Source organism: Sinocyclocheilus rhinocerous, unplaced genomic scaffold (assembly GCF_001515625.1).
Source record: "Sinocyclocheilus rhinocerous isolate Xijiao unplaced genomic scaffold, SAMN03320098_v1.1 scaffold53, whole genome shotgun sequence".
NCBI lineage: Eukaryota > Metazoa > Chordata > Actinopteri > Cypriniformes > Cyprinidae > Sinocyclocheilus > Sinocyclocheilus rhinocerous.
This window is the reverse complement of record NW_015645538.1, coordinates 1060725-1084510: the sequence shown is the minus strand read 5'-3', so window position 1 is coordinate 1084510 and position 23786 is coordinate 1060725. Positions and strand designations below refer to the sequence as shown.

The following is a 23786-nucleotide window of genomic DNA, read 5'->3' as shown; positions in this document are numbered from 1 at the left end:
GCGGTGAAACAATGGCGGACTGATGACAGCTCACTCAGGGCAAGTCTGAGGTAAGACACCAGTCCAGTCTGTGCTGAAACGCTACTGTCAATCAAACAATCATGGGAGGGGCCTGTCTGTGTGATGTCACACAGACAGGCATCTGAGATCGGCTCGATTTGAGAAAGGGGAAACGATTTAACGAGATTTTTAAAAAACACTGGGTGGATCTTTATCATTACAGGGTGGTTGTGTACACACACTGCCAACACACATTTCTGTTCAAACAGCTTGTAAAAGTGCATGTGGCATCCGATGACCCCTTATACATCATCTGAAAGCTGAATAAATAAGCTTTCCATTGATGTATGGTTTGTTAGGATAATATTTGGACGAGATACAACTGGAATCTGAGGGTGCAAAAAAAAAAATCAAAATATTGAGAAAATCGCCTTTAAAGTTTTCCAAATTAAGTCCTTAGCAATGCATATTAATCAAAAATTATGTTTTGATATATTTTCGGTAGGAAATTTACAAAATATCTTCATGGAACTTATCTTTACTTAATATCCTAATGATTTTTTACATAAAAGAAAAATCAATAACTTTGAGCCATACAATGTATTGTTGACTATTATTGCTACAAATATACCCGTGCTACTTATGACTGGTTTTGTGGTCCAGGGTCACATATATCAAAACAGAAAAGTTATTTTAAATTTAATAAATTGTGTTAATATTTCACAAATTATGAAATATGAATGAAAAATATGTAGGAGTTTAAATGGCAACTGTGGTCACATTATGGTTTTATAGTCGTTACCTCAGCAGTTTCCTCAGATGTCCTGTAAGTGTGGAGAAACCCAGATAGAGCTCTCTCAGTTCAGTCAGTTTGCTCATCAGCTCACCCAGAACTCCCATGAGGCCCTCGTCCTCCAGACCCAACCTGTGAACATTAAAAGCCTGTGCAGGAAACGTGAGCGAGCGCAGCTGTGGGAACTTCAGCTGGGAGAGCAGTACCTCAATATGTGGAGCCTCCAGATGTACATTGTGCACCACTTCCAGCTTCTGCAGGCCATGTGATTCCACCAGCTTCAGAAGGTAAAAGAGGTTACTGAGGCTCAGCGAGTCCACACGCAGACCTACAAAGTTCAGTTTTAATGGGCAGTGTCTGCGCAGCAACAGAGCCTGAGCCACCACCTCATAGTTCCGTCCAGTAACAAATGCATCCAAACGCACATCTACCTCCACATCAAACGCTGATGGTGCTGCTTGGCCGGCCTGCATGGACACCATAGTCTCGTAGCACATGCGGGTAAGCAGCTCGGTTCTTGCCCAACGGCCAAGAGTCCGTCTGCAGGGACAGACCTGGTGTTCTATGTCTTGCAGACCGATTAGATCCACCACACGTAACATTTTTGCATACGTACTTGGAGCTTGAAGCACATAGTCCCTCAGACCTGTGAGAATGGCCTCCAGACAGAGCCTGCAGGTGCGGGATGTGAGATCATCTGGACAGTCCACTGTCCTGCCCAATAGTTTGCGCAAGTTGATCTCTGTCAGAGGCCACGTCTGGACCAAGTCGTGGAGCATTGTGGCCTCCTCACGCAGATAACTAGCTTTGAAGAGGATTGGGTAGAGATCGTAAGACAAGCAATGGAGGTTCTTACACGCATTTGGGCCAGTTTGAACAAAGCCCTCGGCTGCTAGGAACTTCAAGCTCTTCATGGCTGTGTTTGTCAGCTCCCAAGATAAAGGAATCTTCTTAGAGCTGTCAGCCTTTAGGAGATATGGAGTGTTTCTTCTGCTCTCTTTCAACCAACATATACATGTGCGTCAACCCAAGAACAGAAGAGTGCTGAGCGAGAGCATGAGGAGGGAGATAGTTGAGAGGGGGTTAGTTATTTATAGAAGCAGCTGTCTCATATACTCTCATGACTAACAGGCAGAGGTTAAAAAGCAGTTAGATTTTGGACGGCTGGAAAGAAAAAAAGAGCACTCTTACCTAGTTTACCTTGCCATAGTTTGATTGCAGCATATAATCATTGCTGTTAATAGTGTTCATCGTTTGATTACGTCGTTAACTGAATTTTGCCATACATTTCTTCCATATGTACATCAATTTGACAGTCACCACTGATAAGCTACTACTAAATATATTGTAGAAACTTAATTTTCTGTAAAGCTGCTTTGCAACGATTTGTATCATGAAAAGCGCTATACAAATAAACTTGAATTGAATTGAATTGAATTACCTGTGCCCATCAATGGTTACATTCTGTGGCTGTAGAAAAAAATCAGGTATTTTCTGGGTCAACCATTGAGAACTGTGTTAAATTAAGTCATCTGACTAATTGTGCTGTAAATAGGATATATTTTCAAAAAATAAAAGAAACTTGTATTTTCAGTAGGCTACGCTTGCTCGCAAAAGTGTTGCGTTCATCCAAGAAACATTTTTGCGGTCAGAACTTTCGTGATGGAAACATGGAAATAATGAAAGAACGAAATTTTTTAAAACTTTTTTTTCTTGAGAGAGAGAACACAGAAGTTTTCCAAGTGAATGCAAATGCATTGAAATATATATAATAATATATAAATAATATATTTTTAAAAAAACGTTTTTTGCATCACCATGGCCCTTAGGGTTCCAAAACGTTTTCCCCTTAAAGGTGCCATAACTTTACTGTTGCTCTGCGACATTTGATGTGAGGATGGAACATTTAAACTTAAAAAAAAAAAATAATAATAATTTAATTGATTGTCTCACCATACAGCTCCATAAAAGTGCATTTTATCTTAATTTAATATTTTATTTTGCTTGGTACATTATGTGTTTCGTTGTTTTAACCATGATGTCAGCAATAAAACATGGCATTTTCTAATATAATTAATATAATATTAGCAGCCCTACTCAGAACATAAACATGCAATATGGTTATAACGATTACCTTTGGTTTAAAAAAAACACTGATTGCATCCTATGAATATAAGCAAACTGACTTAAAACTACATTAATGTTAATATTGATATACATAATAACATACAATAGGACTGGTCATGTGTCTACAGTCTAGCAAGCACATTCCTGAGGGAAAAAAGTTTGTTGCACCTCACAAACGCAAATATTACAATTAATATTTTTTAGAATTGAGCATATACTAACATGATACATTTTCCAAACCAAAAAGAAAAGTCCGCCAAATGCACTATAATCTAGGGATGAAACCAGTTTTGACTATTCTGTTTATAACCACATGGAGGAGCTGCACACCAACATAATGAATGCAGGCTCATTCTACTGACTGAGATTATATTTTTGTGCAGGTGCAGTTCTCATATCATCGAAAAGAGTGGTTCGGCCCCTTTTATTGCAGAAATGATCAAGCTGTGTGTGTTTGGCAGATGAACCACCTGCATGTTAGTTTTTACAGAGAAAATAACACTGCTTATGAGAGTTTGCTACTCGGTCAGTCATTCAAGAGTTTTTCAGAACTCTTACGCAGCGCGGTAATGGTGATGATGGTGGTGATGGTGGTGCTCATGGTGATGATGGTGTTCGTGTCTTTGAGGAAGGGGCATAAAACCCCCAGGAGGAACAGCTGGCCCTGGCTGTAATTCTCTGTCATGGTTGCTTCTGGAAGGTGATGCAGTCTCACGGGCTCGGGCACGCATGCGTTTGCTGGAGCTGTGCAGCAGAGGTTGCTGTTGGGATGGATGGCACCAGGTCATAGGGTGATGCCCATGGAGCTTGCTGGGTTTGGTTGTGGCTCCACTATAACCGACAGACTTGCTGCGGTTGCGTAGTGACCTGAGGAAAGGAATGGATTTTCCAGATGACTCCACGGGGTTGCAGGTCTCGGGTTGAGAGCGACGATGATGGTTACGGGAAGAGCTCTCCTGAGGCTGCTCCTCAGCACAGGTTTCTGGAGCTTTGATAGTAGAATAAATCATATTTAAGAAAGCTTTAAACATCTAGAATCTTCTAGAATTAGAACAGAATAAACTGAATATAACTGGCTTTCGTAAAACTGAGCTCTGCAATTTTCACTGGCCTTGCTGAAGTTCAGAGAATAAATATTAAGCTATCACCTTCAAATCGAGAAGTGTAGTTTTCAATTCCAGCCAGATCTAGATAGTGGTTCCTACGTTCTGTGTTTTCATCTACGGAGTACTGCTTCCTTTCCGAAACACCCAACTGATCCGAGTTCAGTTGTCTGACAGACAAAAGTATACAGTATTATTAAATATTGTGTTGATAATAGTGTTATTGTTAACTAAAATTATCAAAAATTTTTCATTAATTTAAAATAATCTTAAAATAAGAAAACTCAGAAAATTAGAAATGTTGCCTTGGCAAATAGCTAAATAAAACAAGTTACATTTACATTTAGTCATTTAGCAGACGCTTTTATCCAAAGCGACTTCTAAATGAGAAAAAAAGAGCAATAATATGCAAGTGTATATATTTTTTTTTTTATTATTATTATCTGTGTTTTTTGTTCTGTCACTGTCATTCTGTTACATTGTGGAAGCTTCTGTCACGAAAACAAATTCCTCGTATGTTTAAATATACCTGGCAATAAAGCTCATTCTGATTCTGATATAAATAATATGTATGTGACAAGTCACGGATAGTCTAACGCAGAACACGTAGCAAGGTTGTTTTTTATAATAAAAAAAAAGAAAACAAGTAGATAGAATAGAAAAAAAGAATACAGAACATTAGCGTTAGATCACTCTTAAAAATATAGGTGTTTAAAAGGTTCTTAACAGCGAAGAACCATTTTTGGTTCCACAAAGAACAATTCAGTCACAGGTTTGGTTCTCTTTAAAGAACCATCTCTGTCTTACCTTTTTATAATCTGAAGAACCTTCTTTCGCCACAAAGAACCTTTTGTGAAACAGAAAGGTTCTTCAGATGAAGGGTTAGTTCACCGAAAAATGAAAATTAGACTGCGTTTTACTTACCCTCGAAGCATCCTAGGTGTATATGACTTTCTTCTTTCAGACGAATCCAGTTGGAGTTATATTAAAAATGGTCCTGGCTATTCCAAGCTCTATCATTGCAGTCAGCGGGTGTTGCACCCCCGGAGCCGTCTGCGGCACGTTTTATTATGAATGCGCGAGCTTTATTTGACGACTTGTGGACTGTTCAACTGCAACACCGGCTGACTGCAATGATAGAGCTTGGAATAGCCAGGACCATTTTTAATATAACTCCGACTGGATTCGTCTGAAAGAAGAAAGTCATATACACCTAGGATGCTTTGAGGGTGAGTAAAGCACAAGCTAATTTTCATTTTTGGGTGAACTAACCCTTTAAAGGTTCTTCTATGGCATCGTGAAGCACCTTTCATTTTAAGAGTGAGGGTCATTTTTTTATTGAAATAAATAAAAAGAAAAGTCGAAAGAATAGAAAAAGAATAGAGAATGCTAGTGTTAGAAGGTCAATTTTTTTTAATAAAAAAGAAAACAAGTAGTTAGAATAGTAATAGAATTGAGAGTGCAAGTGTTAGAGGGTCATTTTTTTAATGAATAAAAAGAAAAGTAGATAAAATAAAAATAGAATAGAGCGTACTAATGTTAAAAGTTAAAAGTTGAAGTACAAAAATTACTAAAACTGAAAACAAAAATAGAAGCTAATTAGAAATAAAAATTACGAAAGCACATTAGAAAATTATAAAAACTTGATTTAAATTAAAACTGAAATATAAAAGTAAAAGCTACAAATATTCATAAATACTATAGTAGTATATAAATAATACTAAAATAACACTGGTATAATTACTGGTTACTGTTACTATAATTTTATCAGAATCAGAATCAGAATGAGCTTTATTGCCAGGTATGTTTACACATACGAAGAATTTGTTTTCGTGACAGAAGCTTCCACAGTGTAACAGAATGACAGTGACAGAACAAAAAAAGATAATAAAAAATAAAAAAAATAAAAAAATAGAACAAGTAAATAAGGAATAAAAATATATAAATTGACAATTGTATGTGCAGGTATATTACAATAGACAGTTTTGTATGTACAGGTACTGTATATTATGTGCAAATTGAAATGTAGACTGAGTATGTGTGTTAGATAAATAAGTGTATGAGTGAATAAATAGTGTGTGTTCCACAGTTATTGTCAAGCGTTCATGAGATGGATTGCCTGAGGGAAGAAACTGTTCCTGTGTCTGGCCGTTCAGGTGCTCAGTGCTCTGTAGCGTCGACCAGATGGCAACAGTTCAAAGAGGGAGTGTGCTGGATGTGAGGGGTCCAGAGTGATTCTGCCAGCCCTTTTGCTCACTCTGGATAAGTACAGTTCTTGGAGAGAAGGGAGGGTAGCACCAATGATTTGCTCAGCAGTCCAGACTACCCTCTGTAGTCTTCTGAGGTCAGATTTGGTAGCTGAGCTGAACCAGACAGTTATAGAAGTGCAGACGATGGATTCAATGATGGCGGAGTAGAACTGTTTCAGCAGCTCCTGTGACAGGTTGAACTTCCTCAGCTGGCGAAGGAAATACAACCTCTGCTGGGCCTTTTTCACAATGGAGTCAATGTGAGTGTCCCACTTCAGGTCCTGAGAGATTGTGGTGCCCAGGAACCTGAATGACTCCACTGCAGTCACAGTGCTGTCCATGATGGTGAGTGGGGGGAGTGCAGGGGGGTTTCTCCTGAAGTCCACGATCATCTCCACAGTTTTGAGCGTGTTGAGCTCCAAGTTGTTGAGACTGCACCAGACAGACAGCTGCTCGACCTCCTGTCTGTAAGCAGACTCGTCACCGTCCTGAATGAGGCCGATGAGTGTGGTGTCGTCTGCAAACTTCAGGAGCTTGACAGAGGGGTCTTTAGAGGTGCAGTCGTTGGTGAACAGGGAGAAGAGCAGTGGAGAGAGAACACAACCCTGAGGAGCTCCAGTGCTGGTTATACGGGTGCTGGATGTGTATTTTCCCAGCCTCACTAGCTGCTGCCTGTCTGTCAGGAAGCTGTTGATCCACTGACAGACGGAGGTGGGCACGGAGAGCTGAGATAGTTTGGGCAGGAGGAGGTTTGGGATGATAGTGTTAAAGGCCGAGCTGAAGTCCACGAACAGGATCCTCACATAAGTCCCTGGTCTGTCTAGATGTTGCAGAACATAATGCAGTCCCATGTTAACTGCATCGTCCACAGACCTGTTTGCTCTGTAGGCAAACTGAAGAGGATCCAGCAAGGGTCCAGTGATGTCCTTCAGGTGGGCCAGCACCAGTTTTTCAAAAGACTTCATGACCACAGACGTTAGAGCCACAGGTCTGTAGTCATTAAGTCCCGTAATTTTGGGTTTCTTTGGGACGGGGATGATGGTGGAGCGTTTGAAGCATGAAGGGACTTCGCACAGCTCCAGTGATCTGTTGAAGATCTGTGTGAAGATGGGGGCCAGCTGGTCAGCACAGGATTTCAGACAGACTGGTGTAACACAGTCTGGGCCTGGTGCTTTTTTCCTTTTCTGCTTCCGGAAGACCTGGCGCACCTCGTCTTCACTGATCTGAATTGCAGGTGTGGGGGAGAGGGGGGTTGCTGGAGGTGTGAATGGTTGTGTGGAGAGGTGTTCAGGGCGGGTGTGGGGTGTTTTTTCAAACCTGCAGTAGAACTCGTTCAGATCGTCTGCCAGGTGTTGATTCTCCACAGTGCTGGGGGATGGTGTCTTGTAATTGGTGATTTCTTTTAGACTTTTCCACACTGATGCCGAGTCGCTGGAAGTGAACTGAGTCCTTATTTTTTCCGAATAATTCCTCTTTGCCACTCTGATCTCCTTTTCCAGTGTGTATTTAGCCTGTTTATACAAGACATTATCCCCCTTCCTGTGAGCATCTTCTTTGGCCTGACGGAGCTGTCTGAGTTTTGCAGTGAACCATGGTTTGTCATTGTTGTAAGTTAAATGAGTCCTGGTAGGAATGCACATGTCTTCACAGAAACTGATATAAGATGTTACAGTCTCTGTGAGCTCGTCCAGATCGGTGGCAGCAGCTTCAAAAACACTCCAATCAGTGAGGTCAAAACAAGCTTGTAAATCCTGCTCTGCTTCATTAGTCCATCTTTTTACAGTCCTTAATACAGGTTTAGCTGATTTCAGTTTCTGCCTGTAGGTCGGTATAAGATGAACCAAACAGTGATCAGAGAGCCCCAAAGCTGCCCGTGGAACAGAGTGATATGCATTCTTTATTGTGGTGTAACAGTGATCCAATATATTACTGTCTCTGGTGGGACATGTGATGTGCTGTCTGTATTTTGGCAGTTCACGGGAGAGATTTGCTTTATTAAAGTCCCCGAGAATGATTAAAACAGAGTCCGGGTGTTGTTGTTCTGTCTCTGTGATCTGATCAGCGAGTTTCTGTAAAGCGGAGCTCACGTGTGCTTGCGGAGGAATGTACACACTTACGAGAATGAACGAGCAAAACTCCCGCGGCGAATAGAACGGCTTGCAATTAATGAAGAGCACTTCTAGATCTGAACAGCACATCTTCTTTAACACAGTTACATCTGTACACCACCTCTCATTGATGTAAAAGCATGTCCCGCCGCCGCGCGATTTCCCCGTTGATTCTGCGTCGCGATCTGCAAGCTTCCACAGTGTAACAGAATGACAGTGACAGAACAAAAAACACAAATAGAACAAGTAAATAAGGAATAAAAATATATAAATTGACAATTGTATGTGCAGGTATATTACAATAGACAGTTTTGTATGTACAGGTACTGTATATTATGTGCAAATTGAAGTGTAGACTGAGTATGAGTGTTAGATAAATAAGTGTATGAGTGAATAAATAGTGTGTGTTCCACATTTATTGGTGATTATTCCATTTTGTTATCATTTTGTTCCACTAGGTAAATAATTCTAATTTTGTTGGCATTCATTTCCTGTATAAATATTTCTCAAGAATAACTTTTGATTCATTCATATATGCAATACTAAAAATCACCTGATTTGAGAATGAGGGCTCTCTGCACACCCTACTGAATCCTCTATTTGATCCCGCTCATTCAGAGACATCCCAGCATCCCGTTCTCAAGAAGGACAAAAGTAAAATGTGAGTAACACTACATTATATCCTGATTATTTCAGGAGATTGATCAAATAGGATATGAGACCATTTGTTTAGTTTTTTTATGATAGGTTTGTCCTTCACCTTTTCTGTTGCCTTTTCTGCTGGTTAATGGAGTGACACTCAGCTTCACACGCAGGGTTGTGCCATTGCTAAGCACCAGCTGTTTGACTGATGCCTCGACCACCTCACAGATCATCTGCATCAGGCTCAACATATTCTGCAACAAACACAATGAGAGAAACTCAGCAATGGCTAAATGATCACTTTAAATAGATCCTCTGTCGATACTGAACTTTACCTCTCTGGTGATTTTCCCATTGCTGTCCAAATCATACAATGTGATCATCCACTCTTGATGATTTTCATCCATGACAGACACATTACACTCCTTGTCCTAATATCAACAGCACAATGGAAGGATTTGCAATCATTTTTGTATTAGCATGACAACATGTTTATTAATATAAGATATCCTACATCTCAGAAAACAAATATTAAAAGTTCACAAATTAACTTTTTTTCAGCAATAATGCATTAAGTGAATGCTAATTAAAAGTGACATTAAAGATATTTATAATGTTTAAAAAAACTATTTAAAATAAATTCTGTTTCATCAAAATATCCTGAAAAAGTATCACCGTTTCCACAAAAATATTAAGCAGTTCAATCAATTTTAACATTGATAATGAAAATCAATTCTTGACAGCATTCTTGTCACTGAAGACTAAAGTAATTTGCCATCACATGAATAAATTATATTTAAAATATAGCAAAATAGAAAAATATTATTCACAATATTACTATGAAAATTAGTCATAGTCGAATAACAGTAAATGCAGCTTCACTAAGAGACTTTCTATTTAAAAATCTTACCGACCCTAAACTTTTGAACAGTATGTCAGGTTGGTCGTCTTTGAAGTTTCACAACAGGTACAATGTTCAGTGTTTCATGTGCAGTTATCGATGACAAAAACTTACATCATCCTTCCCATTTCTCCTAAATGAATCTTTGCGTGGATGCTGTCTTTCATTTTCAGGAGAAGAAAGCGAAGAATTAGGAGTCTCCATTACTCTCTCTGGTGGTAGTGTTACTACAAATAACAGATAATGTTAAAGGGTTAGTTTACCCAAAAATGAAAATTCGGTCATTAATTACTCACCCTCATGTCGTTTCAAACCCGTAAGACCTTCGTTCATCTTCGGAACACAAATTAAGATATTTTTGATGGAATCTGAGAGCTGTCTGACCCTGCATAGACAGCAATACAACTGAAATGTTCCCAAGTCCAGAAACGTAGTAAGGAGATCTGTAAAATAATCCGTGTGACATCAGGGGTTCAACCGTAATTTTATGAAGCTACGAGAATACTTTTTGTGCGCAAAAGAAAAAAAAAAAACGACTTTATTCAACAATTCGTCTCCTCCGTGTCACCCTAGCGCCATTTTGGAGAGTATCAGCTGGACTAAACAACTTATGCTGTTCTGTGTAAGCTGCGTCAGACGGATACGCTGTTTCCGTTCAGATCAAATCACAACAACGTAGGAAACAGATCCGGCATGACGGATCTGACAAAATTACAGTTGAACCCCTGATGTCACATGGATTATTTTACAGATCTCCTTCCTACGTCTCTGGACTTGGGAGCATTTCAGTTGTATTGCTGTCTATGCAGGGTCAGACAGCTCTCAGATTCCATCAAAAATGTCTTCATTTGTTTTCCGAAGATGAACGAAGGTCTTACGGGTTTGAAACGGCATGAGGGTGAGTAATTAATGACAGAATTTTCATTTTTGGGTGAACTATCCCTTTAACAGATCATACAAAGACCTCGACTGAGAAAACAAACATCTGTCCAAAACATTAAAATCCAACATTACAGAATATTTAAAATGACAGATTAGTCTGTATTACGTTGCTTTAAACAATGACACTATTTGTAAATGAGTTTCCTTTCACAGTTCAACTTACCCTGTAGTGAACAGTACTGATCGGACATCTGATCTTCTTTTGGATCTCTACCACTCAGATCCTAGAGTTAAATAGGAAAAACAAATCATTAAAGCTATGGACATCCAAAGAAAACAATGGATTGGAGTGCAGCTAGTATGTTTGTGTGTGTGTGTGTGTGTGTGTGCACCCACAGGATGATTTAGATTACATTTGAAAGCATAGAAAACAACACTCATGCTAGTTTCTTCGGAGGGTGAACATCTGTAAAATGATAAATGGACAAACATGATCTATGAAACTTTGCATTGCTACGTCAGTTTTGTAAATAATTTGTGTAGAAAACCTGTTTTTGAGCTGGAAACCCAGCCCCCATAATGAATTCACCAGGAACAAGAAAAAAATCACTTCATTCTTAGCACTCCTGTGGTCTTAAGCCCAATTGTTTCCAGACACATTGCACTGCTGGTTTCTGAGGGAGGAAGTGAATTGGCCTCCATGACAAAACAGCTCAACATCATCTGTAATCCTCCCTGCCACAACACTAGCAGAAAACACAACTTTATAATCACTGAGGACATCAAACTTTTATGTCATATTCCAAGATATGAAATAAAATATTCCAAGCATTTTTTTATGTAATGTAATTTTGCTTGCAATATTTAAATATTCCTGGAAAAAATACCACAATACACTGTATGATATTCAGAGTATTTTCAATATTCAGAAAATTGTTGTGAGCAACCACGATAAAAATGTACAAATTTAGAATTTAAAATAAAGCCATCACACATATTCTGATGGATTTTTATTATTAAACATAGCAGAATATCAACTATTTCAGATTAAATGTAATATTATGTAATCTTTTATTCAAAAAGATAAAAGCATTAGCACTGTGAATATGAACAGAATTCCCTCTCAGACAGGGACATGACGTAGATACGGTGTTACTCATGCCAGCTCTGATATCATGCACAACTATAAAACCAGATATTAACTCGCAAACTCATTAAGTATAACACCCACGGTGTGCTCATTTAAGGCCAGATGTAATAAGCATATGGTTCTAGACAAACTGCATTTGAAGTAACACACACAACGACCTTCTTTTATGAGCCAGAACCATGAATCTATCTGGAGAAAACATCATAAGAACATGCAGTCAAGCTTCCCGTCTGAGTGAGCTTGTTTAAAAATCACCCAACACAAAATAGTAAATATATTAGGGATGCTCTGATATTTCAATTCTGGCTGATACTGATAAGCCAGTAATTATTTTCATGTCATGGTCAATAACTAAAAACTGGGCTAATTGGGCAATATTAAAATTCTACACTATTTTTCTCTAAATAAAATGCTAAAAAAAAAATTTGGAATGACAACACTATAATATACAGTATGAAAAATAAACATTCATTTTGAGATTTGCTAAAGATTTCATAAACTAAATAATTATTAGATTGTTAGTGTTTTAAAGATTCATTTTAAGTGAGTGTTAGATGACAGCAAAGGAAAACAATTACATAGAAATATAAAAACAGAGGCTATGAACATAAACAATTAAAAATCCAAAACAGACATTTGCACTGTAAAATGCTAAATTGTAAACTAAAACTTTACAGAAAAAAAAAACCTTGCTGCAGTAAAACCCTGTTATTTGGTTAACTTATACTAAACCATATACTGTGAAAACTGTGTTTTATATGTACTGTGTTTTATATGTAATTTTACTGTAAAATACTTCCAAATGTATGGTTTTTGCAAGCACAAATTATATAGTAATATGAATTACCATAGTTCACGATTAAAAACAGTAATAATGTACATTTGGGAGTTTTGAGTTACATTTTCTGCTGTAAAAATTGGTAGTAAAATATACATGCACCACTATGCCTCTGTACAACCTAAAACATTGCCTGTTTTTTTTTGTTTTTGTTTTTTTTCCAACCACCACTGACATTTTTTTTTACCATAAATTTAACAAAATGTTTTTCATATGTATTTATCCAAGAAATGAAATGAAATACTGGCATATAAAAAAATACATAAACTTTTTCCATCTACTAAATTTCATCTTTTGCAAGCAGGCACATCCAAATGTGCAACCATATACCAATCTCTCTGCATCACGCTGCTGAAAGCAGAACTTGCAGTCTGACAGAAACCTGAAGAACAAAGCCCAAAGTAGTGTGATGAGTGATCTATCAGTCTGCCAATGATTTCTCTCAACATCATGGCCAAACCTCTGCCACGCTCTGCTTGCTCTAGGGCCTTTGATGTGGGCTCAGATTACCAGCTTGGAGGTTTTTTTTCCTGCCTTGAGTCGGGTGTCACTGGGCCAGACACCCCCTATCCCAACCCCAGTTCCTCTTAACCACCCACTCACACTGCTGGCTGTGCCCTCTCACGAGGTTCAGAACAGTACCTGGCATTGTTTCCTCTCACTTCCTGTCACCAAACACCTGGATGGAACCCTTATTACATGGTGAGAGAGAGGGAGAGAAACAACATACCATTTGGGTTGGAGTATGATCGCGCTCAAGGTACTAGAATATCTAACACCATTTGCTAAAAATGTTGAGGCTGGATGTGATTGATTTAATCTTTCATGGTCTTGGAATAAACTCAAACGCAATCCAGCATCACTATGCCTTCCATGTTTAGATGGGCAATCATTCAAGCCAGAACTGCATAATGTCTTACAGTTGTAGTATTCCTTTCTTACCTAAACTTGATTTTATTAGTATAGACTAATAGCGTACAAGTACCTAAAGGGATAGTTCCATTGAAAAAAAAAAATTTATCTCACCATTTTGAAGAATGTGGGTAATCAAACAGTTGCTGGAATCCATCGACTTCTATAGTATGGAAAAAAACTACTATGGAAGTCTATACGAACCAGAAACTGTTTTGGTTACCAACATTCTTCAAAATATGTTTTGTGTGTGTGTGTGTGTGTGTGTGTGTGTGTGTGTTCAGCAAAACAAAGAAATTCCTACAAGTTTGGAACAACTTGATGATGAGTAAATTCTGTCAGAATTTCATATTTGGGACTTAGTAAGTACTATAAAAACTCTAGTCTAATATAAACCACACATCAAGCTTATACCATTGTGTTATAGTTACACTCTCCAGGCATGTCTGGGCAAACTAGTTGTGCTAGCTGACTAAAGCTGCCCTTGTTTTTCTATCAGATAAATATCAACACATGGACGTTGAAGGTCAATAGAACAGGACAGAATCTGTTTATCTGTTACTTCGCAACATGTATTTTCAGTCCCTTTAGCCCTTTTTATTTATTTTTGATACTTCATTTTAGGGTTTTACTGACCCATCCAACAAATGTTGAGTGTTGGCAGTCAACAGACTTAAGTAATAATAACACTTAACGAGCTTGCTCGTATAAAATAATTGAAGAAAACGCAGCAGTCATCCTATGCACCCTATTCTAAAGAGACATGGATCACTGCCTCCAGCACACGCTTCCTTCCTTATGTCCTTTGAAGTGGGACAGAGAGGAAAAAGTGTAAAAGAAAGGATTCTTCCAGCCTTTCCAAGCAAACACAGACTCCTTTGAGCCCTCTGAGACCAAAACATGTCAAGTGTCCCTGGCTTTACGACCCACACTGCAGGATCCTGCCATGAAAAAACAGCGTCCTAATTTGACCCGAAACACACTGGAGACAGAAAACATACACATGTCCTCATTTAAAGTCAAAGACTGATTTAGTTCAAATACATTGTGTGTAAAACTGAAATTAATGAGATTTGGCCAATATATTCTTATAATCTCATGTTTTGGAGACTAATTTGTATGTGATGTACACTCTCAGGGGCGGTACCCTTTTAAAATATATTCATGTTTACACTTTAGGTACTAACATGTATTTTTAAAGTACTAAAATACACCTTTAAGATACTAATATGTATCATTTAGTGGTAAATAAGGTACAAAGATGTACCTTTTAGCTTTTTTAACTTAGGGTACCGCTCCAGTGACAGCTTTGTAACTTTTTTCTGAGATTATACAGCAGATATGAACATTTTTGTCAACTGATGGTGACGTATTCACCCGGAATCTAAATTGTTACTTAAAATTACTTACAATTTTTCACTTAGCAACAGTAAGCAAAACCACATGTAATTCAAAGCATGCAAGTACTATTTCTTCATTTTTGCATACATTTTCAGCTTGCACAATAGACATTAGTAAGGTTATTTGCCATATTGAATTTTATGTGAGACTTACAGTCTTTACAGTGGCATGCACTGCATAAATGTCCTAAATCGCAAGTAACTTTCAAAACTTTTATTGTAAACAGTACTTCGCAGAGTTTTGTTTTCATTTCTGTCAAAAATTAAATATCACACTATCTGACTAAGGTCTATAGATTCATCATGTGTGATTGAACAGGTTGCCATTATGCTTGTTCCCTGGGATTGTACCCATGACCATGGTACTAGCAAATAATGTTACATACTTTGCAATATCACAACTTGCTTTTCACCTTAATCACCTTACTGTACCATTCCTGGTGACTATTTATATGTCTTCAGCTACTACAGCTACCCTTGAAAATTGATTTATCAAACCATTTATAGCATTTTAAACCCTGCTCTTTTCTTATATACATCTTTAGCAAGGTATGGTCATCATCAAGCATCTCCAAGTAGGTAGGACTGTACATCTTTAAACTGTTTTAAAAAAACATTGTTTCAATGTTACAAAAATCCTGCACGTCTGAATTCGCCTGAAAACAGCAACATAACTGCACTGTGTTGTACGTTTCCTTGGTCCTAACCACCAACCCTGATCTCTGAATTAGACGTTTGATGCAGCATCAAAAATTTTGATTGGACAAAAATCCTATTTTAAGCTATATATATCATTATTGTGATGGGGGCCCTGCAGTAAGTCATAGCCCCAGGGCCCAGTGAGGTCTTAATGCGGCCCTGCACACAGCATCACCACAACAATCCAAGGCCTTTAGCCGAACCACTCATCTACATTTTGCAACTCGTCTGCAGCAGCCTTCATCATAGCACTCCTCTCACCAACTACACCTCCTTTCCCTCCTCCAACCACTTCCCCCCATTTTCCCATCACAGCCTCCCTCTGTTTTCAAAACCAGTAACAGATGTGTGGTGGGGCTGCGCTCAAAGACCCTGCTGTTCTGGCTGCCGGCCATATGCATTTCACACAGTGATGAAGGCTCCAGGCTCCGCTGAGAGAATGAGAGCAAAGGAAAAAGAGGGAAGAGACCCAACACCATTTAAACACAATGCTGAGAGTACAGTGTAATACGAAGAAAAGCGTTCAGTGCCTGATTGTTCTCAAAATCTGAGTAGTCTACAGTGTGGAAATGATGATGACAATTTATGTTGATTTGTGTTGACTCACATTTTCATTTCTTCACTTCACCTCTAACAGTGCAAGCTAGGTATACAATTTTTTTTTAGATCCCAGGGAATCAAACCCATGACTTATACGTATGCTCTACTCAAACTACAGGAATACTTGCAGCTTGTCTATTATATCATATAATCACAAATTTAAAAAAAAACTACTGGTATTTTAGAGTTTGGCACCAGACATTAGGTCATAAAAATAAAGATAAATCTAATGTACTGGTTACATAATGTACAAATGAAAGGGTTTTATAGCAACATTGTTTATTTTAATAAGCAAAACTCACATTGCATAATATTAAACAGATTAGTAGTCTATTTCGTGTCTTATTACAATAAGAATACAGTATGCAATGACTATAAATGTAGCCTATTTATTTTACTTTGTTAAGAATTAATCTATATAATCTAGCAATGTTTCATAATGGTTTAATAAAAGTTAGGATGAAGTGTTATCAATAAAAGTTGTACTCATCAACCAATTAACACTTTACAGGTTTAACCCTTAAACATGCACTTATAGTGGGCTAGCTATACATAGTTATGTAGATGTAGAGTGACAGTTAACTTAAATCTGTCCAGAACATTAAAAGTTGTCACCTTACCTGTTTGTTTCTGTTCACTTCACCAATACACTCAGCCTCCTTGAAAACATCTCCTAATACAACACAAATGTCCATTTAATAACCTTTTCTTAGCCATATGGATAATTAAGTTATCACCTTACCCTCTGGATTTTCTCTCCGTTTACATGCTAGGGGAAAAAAATAAACAAGAATGAGAATAAAGTGGCTTGATATGTTTTAGCGTCTGGCACGTTATTTGCACAGTGTCTTACCAGGTTTCGATTGTAGTTTTCCCATGTTGATTTCATTTACGGAAAGAACTAACGAGCTGTCATTTCAGGAACAGCTGTGACATCTTCTGTGCCATAAATGAAGTGGGGCTGGATATGCATGTTTCCACTGAAGCCTGTCCATATTATAGTCTGAGACTCAAATGAAGTTTGGGAAAGTCTAGTCTTCCGTAAGGATTTGATACACGCTCGCTCGCTGTGTGGAGGAAGCGCAACTCGTAGGACTCACCCTCCCTTTGATGATGTGCACCTCCTTCAGTTTTAGCACACTTTATTCATTGGACAGCCTGGTAAAAATTTGCATGAAAATTCTTATCCAAGCCTTCGACCATATTCCTAAACCACATGTTCAGTTTTCATTTCTCCTCTTAAGAGAGATTCACTTCAAAGCTCTTTAAAATGACCGATTATGTTTCAAATTGAACACAACATAGGCCTAAACATTTCAAACCAAATATATATTCTAGTTTTGTGACACCTAAATGCAATATTATGATTTTAAAATGTTAATGCATTTCATTATACAAAATAAAAGTTGCAATGCATTTCATCAATAAAAAAAAACATTAGATTATAGCGCCCTCTGGTGATGTCTTGAAATACAACATGTCACGAAATAAGAAGGTGATCCGTTTTATTCCTCTCTTTCTCTCTCGCCAGTATGGGCCATTCTAGAAGACTGTTCATTTAAATGAAATTGAGAATGAGAAATGGATGTGTAGGATTTGTAGATCTGAAAAACAATGTGCAAACAGCAATCAACAGCAGCATAAATATTCCAATTAGATAAAATGCATCTGCTATTTTTTACTCTGTACCTGTTAATCTGAGGAAAAAAACTGCTCTGAAAAATCAACAAAGAGCACCTAGGGGAAGAAGAGTGCAGGTGATGTACTGGATATATTGGAAGAATCAAACATCTCACATGCAAACGCCTCCTGTAAAATTCGCTTGACCTAGTACAGACCAAGACAAAAATTTGAGCCACTAATTCCATGCAAGTGACAGTATAATGAATTTACCTCTAACTCAAATCAAATGAAAATTTTTAACAAGAAACACATGTCTGTCTATTGTGAAATCAGGAAATTCTGTTAGAAAAAGGGACGACAACACTGGTACCTGGACTCAGTGGAGCCCCATTATGTTTTATGAACTTATCTTATCTTACGAACATTAAACCACTGAAAGGCAAAATGAAACTGATGTAAACTGTAATGACTCATTCACTTTGCTGTAGCAGTTAAAAATTAGGTTATTAAAAAAAGTTTAAAAATGAATTAATTTAATAATAAACAGGTTTTCATATTAAGCATATAAACATGTTTATTACTTTATAGTAGTTCGAATGTAGGAAGAGTCATGTTTTTTTTTTTTTTTTGCACACAGAAATGTATAGTAAGCTAAAGGTGAAGTGGGGCATTTTGGAGACCCTGATCTTCATTCAGAGGAGCAGTAGCTGCAGTTGTGCTTGTTGATCAACAAGTGCTTCAGTTTTGGATCATTCCTGTAGCGTGCAAGTAGCAACCTTTTTTCTCTTTGCTCCTTCTCCTTCAGTATTTTCTTCTCCTCCTTTTTCTTGGTCTTATCCTCTACCCAGGTGAACAGAACAAGTGCCACTTTTCTTTTGCTTGTTTGCTCTTCCTGGATGTTCACTTTTTGCTGGGTCTCATTCTTGGGACCTTCAGGAGAGGTTACACAGAACAGCTTCATCATGTGCTCATCCATCTCCTCCTTTTTCTGAGAAGCGACATCCAAATGGCCTTGAATGGCTTTGGAGTCTCCCACTTCGGGACTTTGGGGTCATCTTTCTCAAATTCCTGGACGTCCACCACTTCTCTCGCCCACACTTCCTTCAGCACCTCGCAGTCACTCTCCAACCAATCATTCAGTCTCGTCAATCATCAGGTTTTAGGCCAAATTGGAGAGAAATTAAACATTTAAACAGATAATCTAACAGGCCTATAAAACATTTTACTCTATACTTTAAACTCAAAATAATAACAAAAACAACCAAAGTTATTAAACTTTTAGTTTTTTTAATTAATTTAACTTTATTTATTTATTTATTTATAAATTATATTACATAATAGTCAGTGTTACAGTTAGTTATTTAGAGGGGTGTTGGCACTAGCTGGAAGACAAGCTTAAACCACAGTGTACATTTTAAACACCACGTAAAAATAAACAATAAACAATTTAAACAATAAAGTAAGATTTTTTAATGATTTTGAAGTCTCTTATGCTTACCAAGGATTAATTTATTTAATCAAAAATACTAGAAATATTGTGAAATATTACAATTAAAAGCTACAAAAAAGCTTTTGGGTACTAATATTAAGTACAAATGTGTAGCCTACCTTTTGAAGAGGTACTGCCCCAGTGACAGTTTTTGTACCCTTTGTGTTGTGTATCGGAAAATATGTAAAGTTGACTCTGGTATTTGATTTATTAGTATTTGTTGTTCAGTCATTATCAAACAAGTCTATTTTTAGTAGGCCTAAAAATAAGAAATAAAGTGTCATGAAGGAAGAGTAACATTACAACTGTTTTTCTCATCATAATTATGATCTTAATTATGATAATTATGAATTTTTGAGTTTTAGCTAATAGTTCTCATTACCACAGCTTTGTTTAGAAAATGTGAATTTGTTTACTTTAATATTTGGGTTTATATGACCGTTAACTAGGAGTGTAACGGTACACAAACTTGACGGTTCAGTAGGCCTACGTAGCCTACCTCAGTTTTGCCGTCATGGTTCGGTATTCGGTAGCCTACAGCAGGGGGAAAAACTAAACATAAAATTAATTGCTTTTTGTTTTGTTTGTTTGTTTTTATAACAAACTGTGGTTTACTGAACAAATTGCTCTTTCTTTAAATAAATTCAATTATAATAAAAATTTACCTCAGCTTATGCTCTAAACTATACAGAGCCCTTTTACATGACTTTAAGGTTACAATTAACAACAGAGCCCAAACTTAAATTTATTTACTATTTAGGCTATTTTTAGGTAACACTCAACTTAAAAGTTGTATGCAAACATACATTGCACATAATGCAGTTTTTAAATTAACTTATTTAAAAAAAATCTATTTGTTGTTGAAATATATTCATTTACACAGTGGTTGTCATAACGTGTTTCATAACAGAGTTGTTTAAACATATTAAATAAATAACTCTTACGAAAATTAACCATGGTTTTACTACAAATAAAACCAAAAAAAAACATGGTTACTGTAGTTAAAACATGGTAACCACAAATTAACCATGTTTTTACTAGCCTACACTATAACCATAGTTTAACAGTAGTAAAACTGTGGTTACAAATGGTAATCAATACGCCAAAAATGTTTTTACATTTTTACTACAATAAAACTATACTTTTCGTAGACATCACTAGGTAAAGTCAAATAGGAGTAGTCTAATATTTCGCGAAATGCTCTACTCTAGTCTTCATTTTTCTAGTGAAATAACGAGCTGTGGACACTGATGACTTGCCTGAGGAAAATGAAATGCTAGGTGACATTTTGTTTACAAGCGGTTTTATTGACGTCCACCGTTATACCCCTACCGTTAACGTGAATGTGCGGCAGTGTCTGAAAGATACATAAATAAACATGCAAGTTTTTGTCAAAAACAACAATAGCATATGGTATGTATTCTTGCACTTGCATTTTGTTGGTTTTGATTGCTTCTATTGTCCTCATTTCTAAGCCGCTTTGGATAAAAGTGTCTGCTAAATGACTAAATGTAATGTAGCCTAAATGTAAATGTATTCTTAGGGATGAAATGCTCCAAAAATCCACAAAGGGGGCCTCTAGTGGAAGAAACATAAAAAAAAACAAGAGTGGCAGGTTATGTGTTGGAAATATCTATAGACAATATGATAAACCTAATTGTAAATTACCTGTGAAAAATGTACCTTTTACTCAAATCAAGTGTAGTTTTAATGTTGTGATCTGAGATGAATCATTCACTTCCTGTGGCTGTTCTTAGTTAAAAATGGTTATTCAAAAGGGTTGAAAATCATTTCAAACATGTTTTCATATTAAACATTTGAACGTTAAACAGTTTTTATGTTTTAATAGTCAGGAAACTTGCATGGATCTTTCAACTTTTAGTTTGCACAGTTTTTTTATTTGTACACAGAATTGTGCAGTAGGTTAAAGGTGAAGAGGATGTTTTGGGAAGGGACAATGATCTTCATTCAGAGGAGCAGTAGTGGTGGTTGTGCTTGTTGATCAACAAGCTTCAGTTTTGGATCGTTCCTGTAGCGTTCAAGCAGCAACTCTTTTTCTCTTCGCTGCTTCTCCTTCCGTATTTTCTTCTGCTCCTTTTTCTTTGCCTTCTCTTCTGCCCAGGTGAACAGAAAAAGTGGCACTTTTCTTTTGCTCTTTGGCTTTTGCTGGACATTCACATTGTGCTGGGTCTCATTTTTGGGACCTTCAGGAGAGGTTACACAGAACAGCTTCATCATGTGCTCATCCATCTCCTTCTTTTTCTGAGAGGCGTCATCCAAATGCCCTTCTATGGCCTTGGAGTCTCCCATTTCATCAGGGTTATCTTTCACTTCCTCAAATCCCTGGACCTCCACCACTTCACTCGCCCACACTTCCTTCAGCACCTCGCAGTCACTCTCCAACCAAGCTATCATCTGTCTCGGTTTCATTTCAGCCTCCAGCGGTCGGAGGCTTTCAGACTTGGGTAAGTCACAGGCCCGAAAGGTCTTCCCTGTGTACTCCACATACTCGGTCTCCTCATCCTCTATGTCGATGAGCATGAGTTGTGGAGGCGGCTCAAACAGGGAAGAAGTGGACGGCTGAGGCTTCACCGGGCTGGGAGGACACACTTGAGTTGAAGAACGTTGCAGATCAACAACTTCATCAGATTCAGGAGTGGGGCTCTGAGGAACCACCAGTTGTCTGGGAGGACTCACTTGGGAGCGTCGGAGGGAAAACAGTTCATCAGGTGCTGGAGTGGGACGTGGAGGAACTGCCAACGGTTTGGGAGGATTCACTTGAAAAGGAGAACATGGCAGGGACACTTCCTCTGGTGCAGGAGCTGGCTTTTGAGGATGTATAGGCGGTCTGGTCACTGGCGGCAGGGTCTTGAAGTGAACAGCTGGTACAGGAAGGTCTTCAGAGACACTTGGAAGCACCGGAAGTTCTCCTTCTATTGGCTTCAAGAAGGAAGATCTCACTGGAGGACTGACTAGAGTTTGCTGAGGTTTGACCTCCACAAGAAGTGGAGTAGGCTCAGTGGTCTTTTGTTTCTTCAGTTTTCTCTCCTTCTTTTTTATTTCTCCAGCCTCTCTATTCTCACTTCCTCCCTCAATCAACTTGTCTAGACTCTGCATCTCTGTGAATTTGGCATACTCTCTTTTTTTCTGCGGCACATGTCCTCTATCCTTTATCTTTCCAAGGCTAAGTGTTTCTCTTTCTTTTTCAGCCTTGTCTTTATGACTTCCTCCCTCATTCATCTCTCTCTCTTTCTTCACCTTTCTCTTCACCTGTCTTTCCTTCTCTTTCTCTCCATACTGTAAAAATGATGTTTCAAGTTCGTAAATAAAGATTATTGTAGTAAATTATACAAGACAATACTATTTCAATCTTTCTTTTTCAAAATTTCACATTTAATTAAATGTGTTGATGTTTCTTTGTATTTAATAATGAAATTTACTAGCAATTACTGAGTGAATATTGGTTCTAAACTCTTTTTTTTTTTTTCAGTGCAAGTTAGTACTTCTCAGCTAAGTTACCTGGCGGCGTCTCCTCCTGCACTTCCTGTTTTTGGCAGTGAAGTCGAAGGCCTCACTCTCACCCGCCTTCGTCAACGATGCCTCTGGAAGTTTCTCTAGTGCCGCCCGTTCTTGCGCTGCACATTGCTGTGCCTTCAAAGGTGTCTCCCTTCTGCGCAAGAAGTGAGCAAAACGCTCAAAAAGTGGTCTAAATACACTGCTAAACCGTGCCATTGTGGACACTGAATGCTGCAAGTGAATTCAGTATTTGTCGTCAATATCTGCAGAAAGTCACGAAAGTAGCTTTCGATCTTTTCACTCCTAACACACCAACAGAAGACAATTAGTCAGAACAGCAGTTTAGAGCTGCCAGAACGGAATCTCCATTATGATGTCACAACAGTGAGCTGAACCCTGAGAACTCGGAACTATATGAAAAGCTCAGGAGAGAAGCAGTAAATACATCAACACTATAGTGGCTCCATATTAAATACTGACTGTTTCCTAAACTCTCCTCTTGTTTCTGAAAATGAAAAGATAATAGAAAAAAAACCTGATCACTTTTAAGAGGCCAGATTGGACAGAAATTAAACATTTAAACAAATAATCTAACAGGCCTGTAAAACATTTCACCCTGTTTTAAACTTATAATAATAATAATAATAACAACAACAACAACAACCAAAGTTATTAAACTTGTAAGTTTTTAAAATTAATTTAACTTTATTTATTTACTTTCTTTTTTTTTAATTATGTTACATGGTCGATGTTA

The 23786-nt window shown here is 37.7% G+C and overlaps 2 protein-coding genes across 3 annotated transcripts in view; both read right to left on the bottom strand.

Moving 5' to 3' along the window:
* The window catches only part of lrrc14b (leucine rich repeat containing 14B), an 8236-nt gene extending 6407 nt beyond the window's left edge, over positions 1-1829 (bottom strand). For both annotated transcript variants that reach the window (XM_016509736.1, XM_016509737.1), the window contains exon 1: positions 803-1829. In XM_016509736.1, the coding sequence (XP_016365222.1) occupies positions 803-1707 (905 nt within the window). In that variant the 5' untranslated portion in view covers positions 1708-1829. The remainder of the gene's footprint in view (positions 1-802) is intronic.
* Positions 1830-3177: 1348 nt separating this feature from the next.
* On the bottom strand, positions 3178-17431 carry LOC107706155 (protein naked cuticle homolog 2). The gene is made up of 10 exons (XM_016509735.1): positions 17258-17431; positions 17147-17173; positions 17025-17077; positions 11029-11089; positions 10038-10150; positions 9358-9453; positions 9141-9276; positions 8934-9018; positions 4069-4193; positions 3178-3908 (listed from the first exon to the last, which is right to left on the bottom strand). Exons 1-10 carry the CDS (start codon positions 17280-17282, stop codon positions 3475-3477), a joined length of 1155 nt encoding a protein of 384 aa, XP_016365221.1. The 5' UTR covers positions 17283-17431; the 3' UTR covers positions 3178-3474.
* Between the last annotated feature and the right edge of the window lie 6355 nt (positions 17432-23786).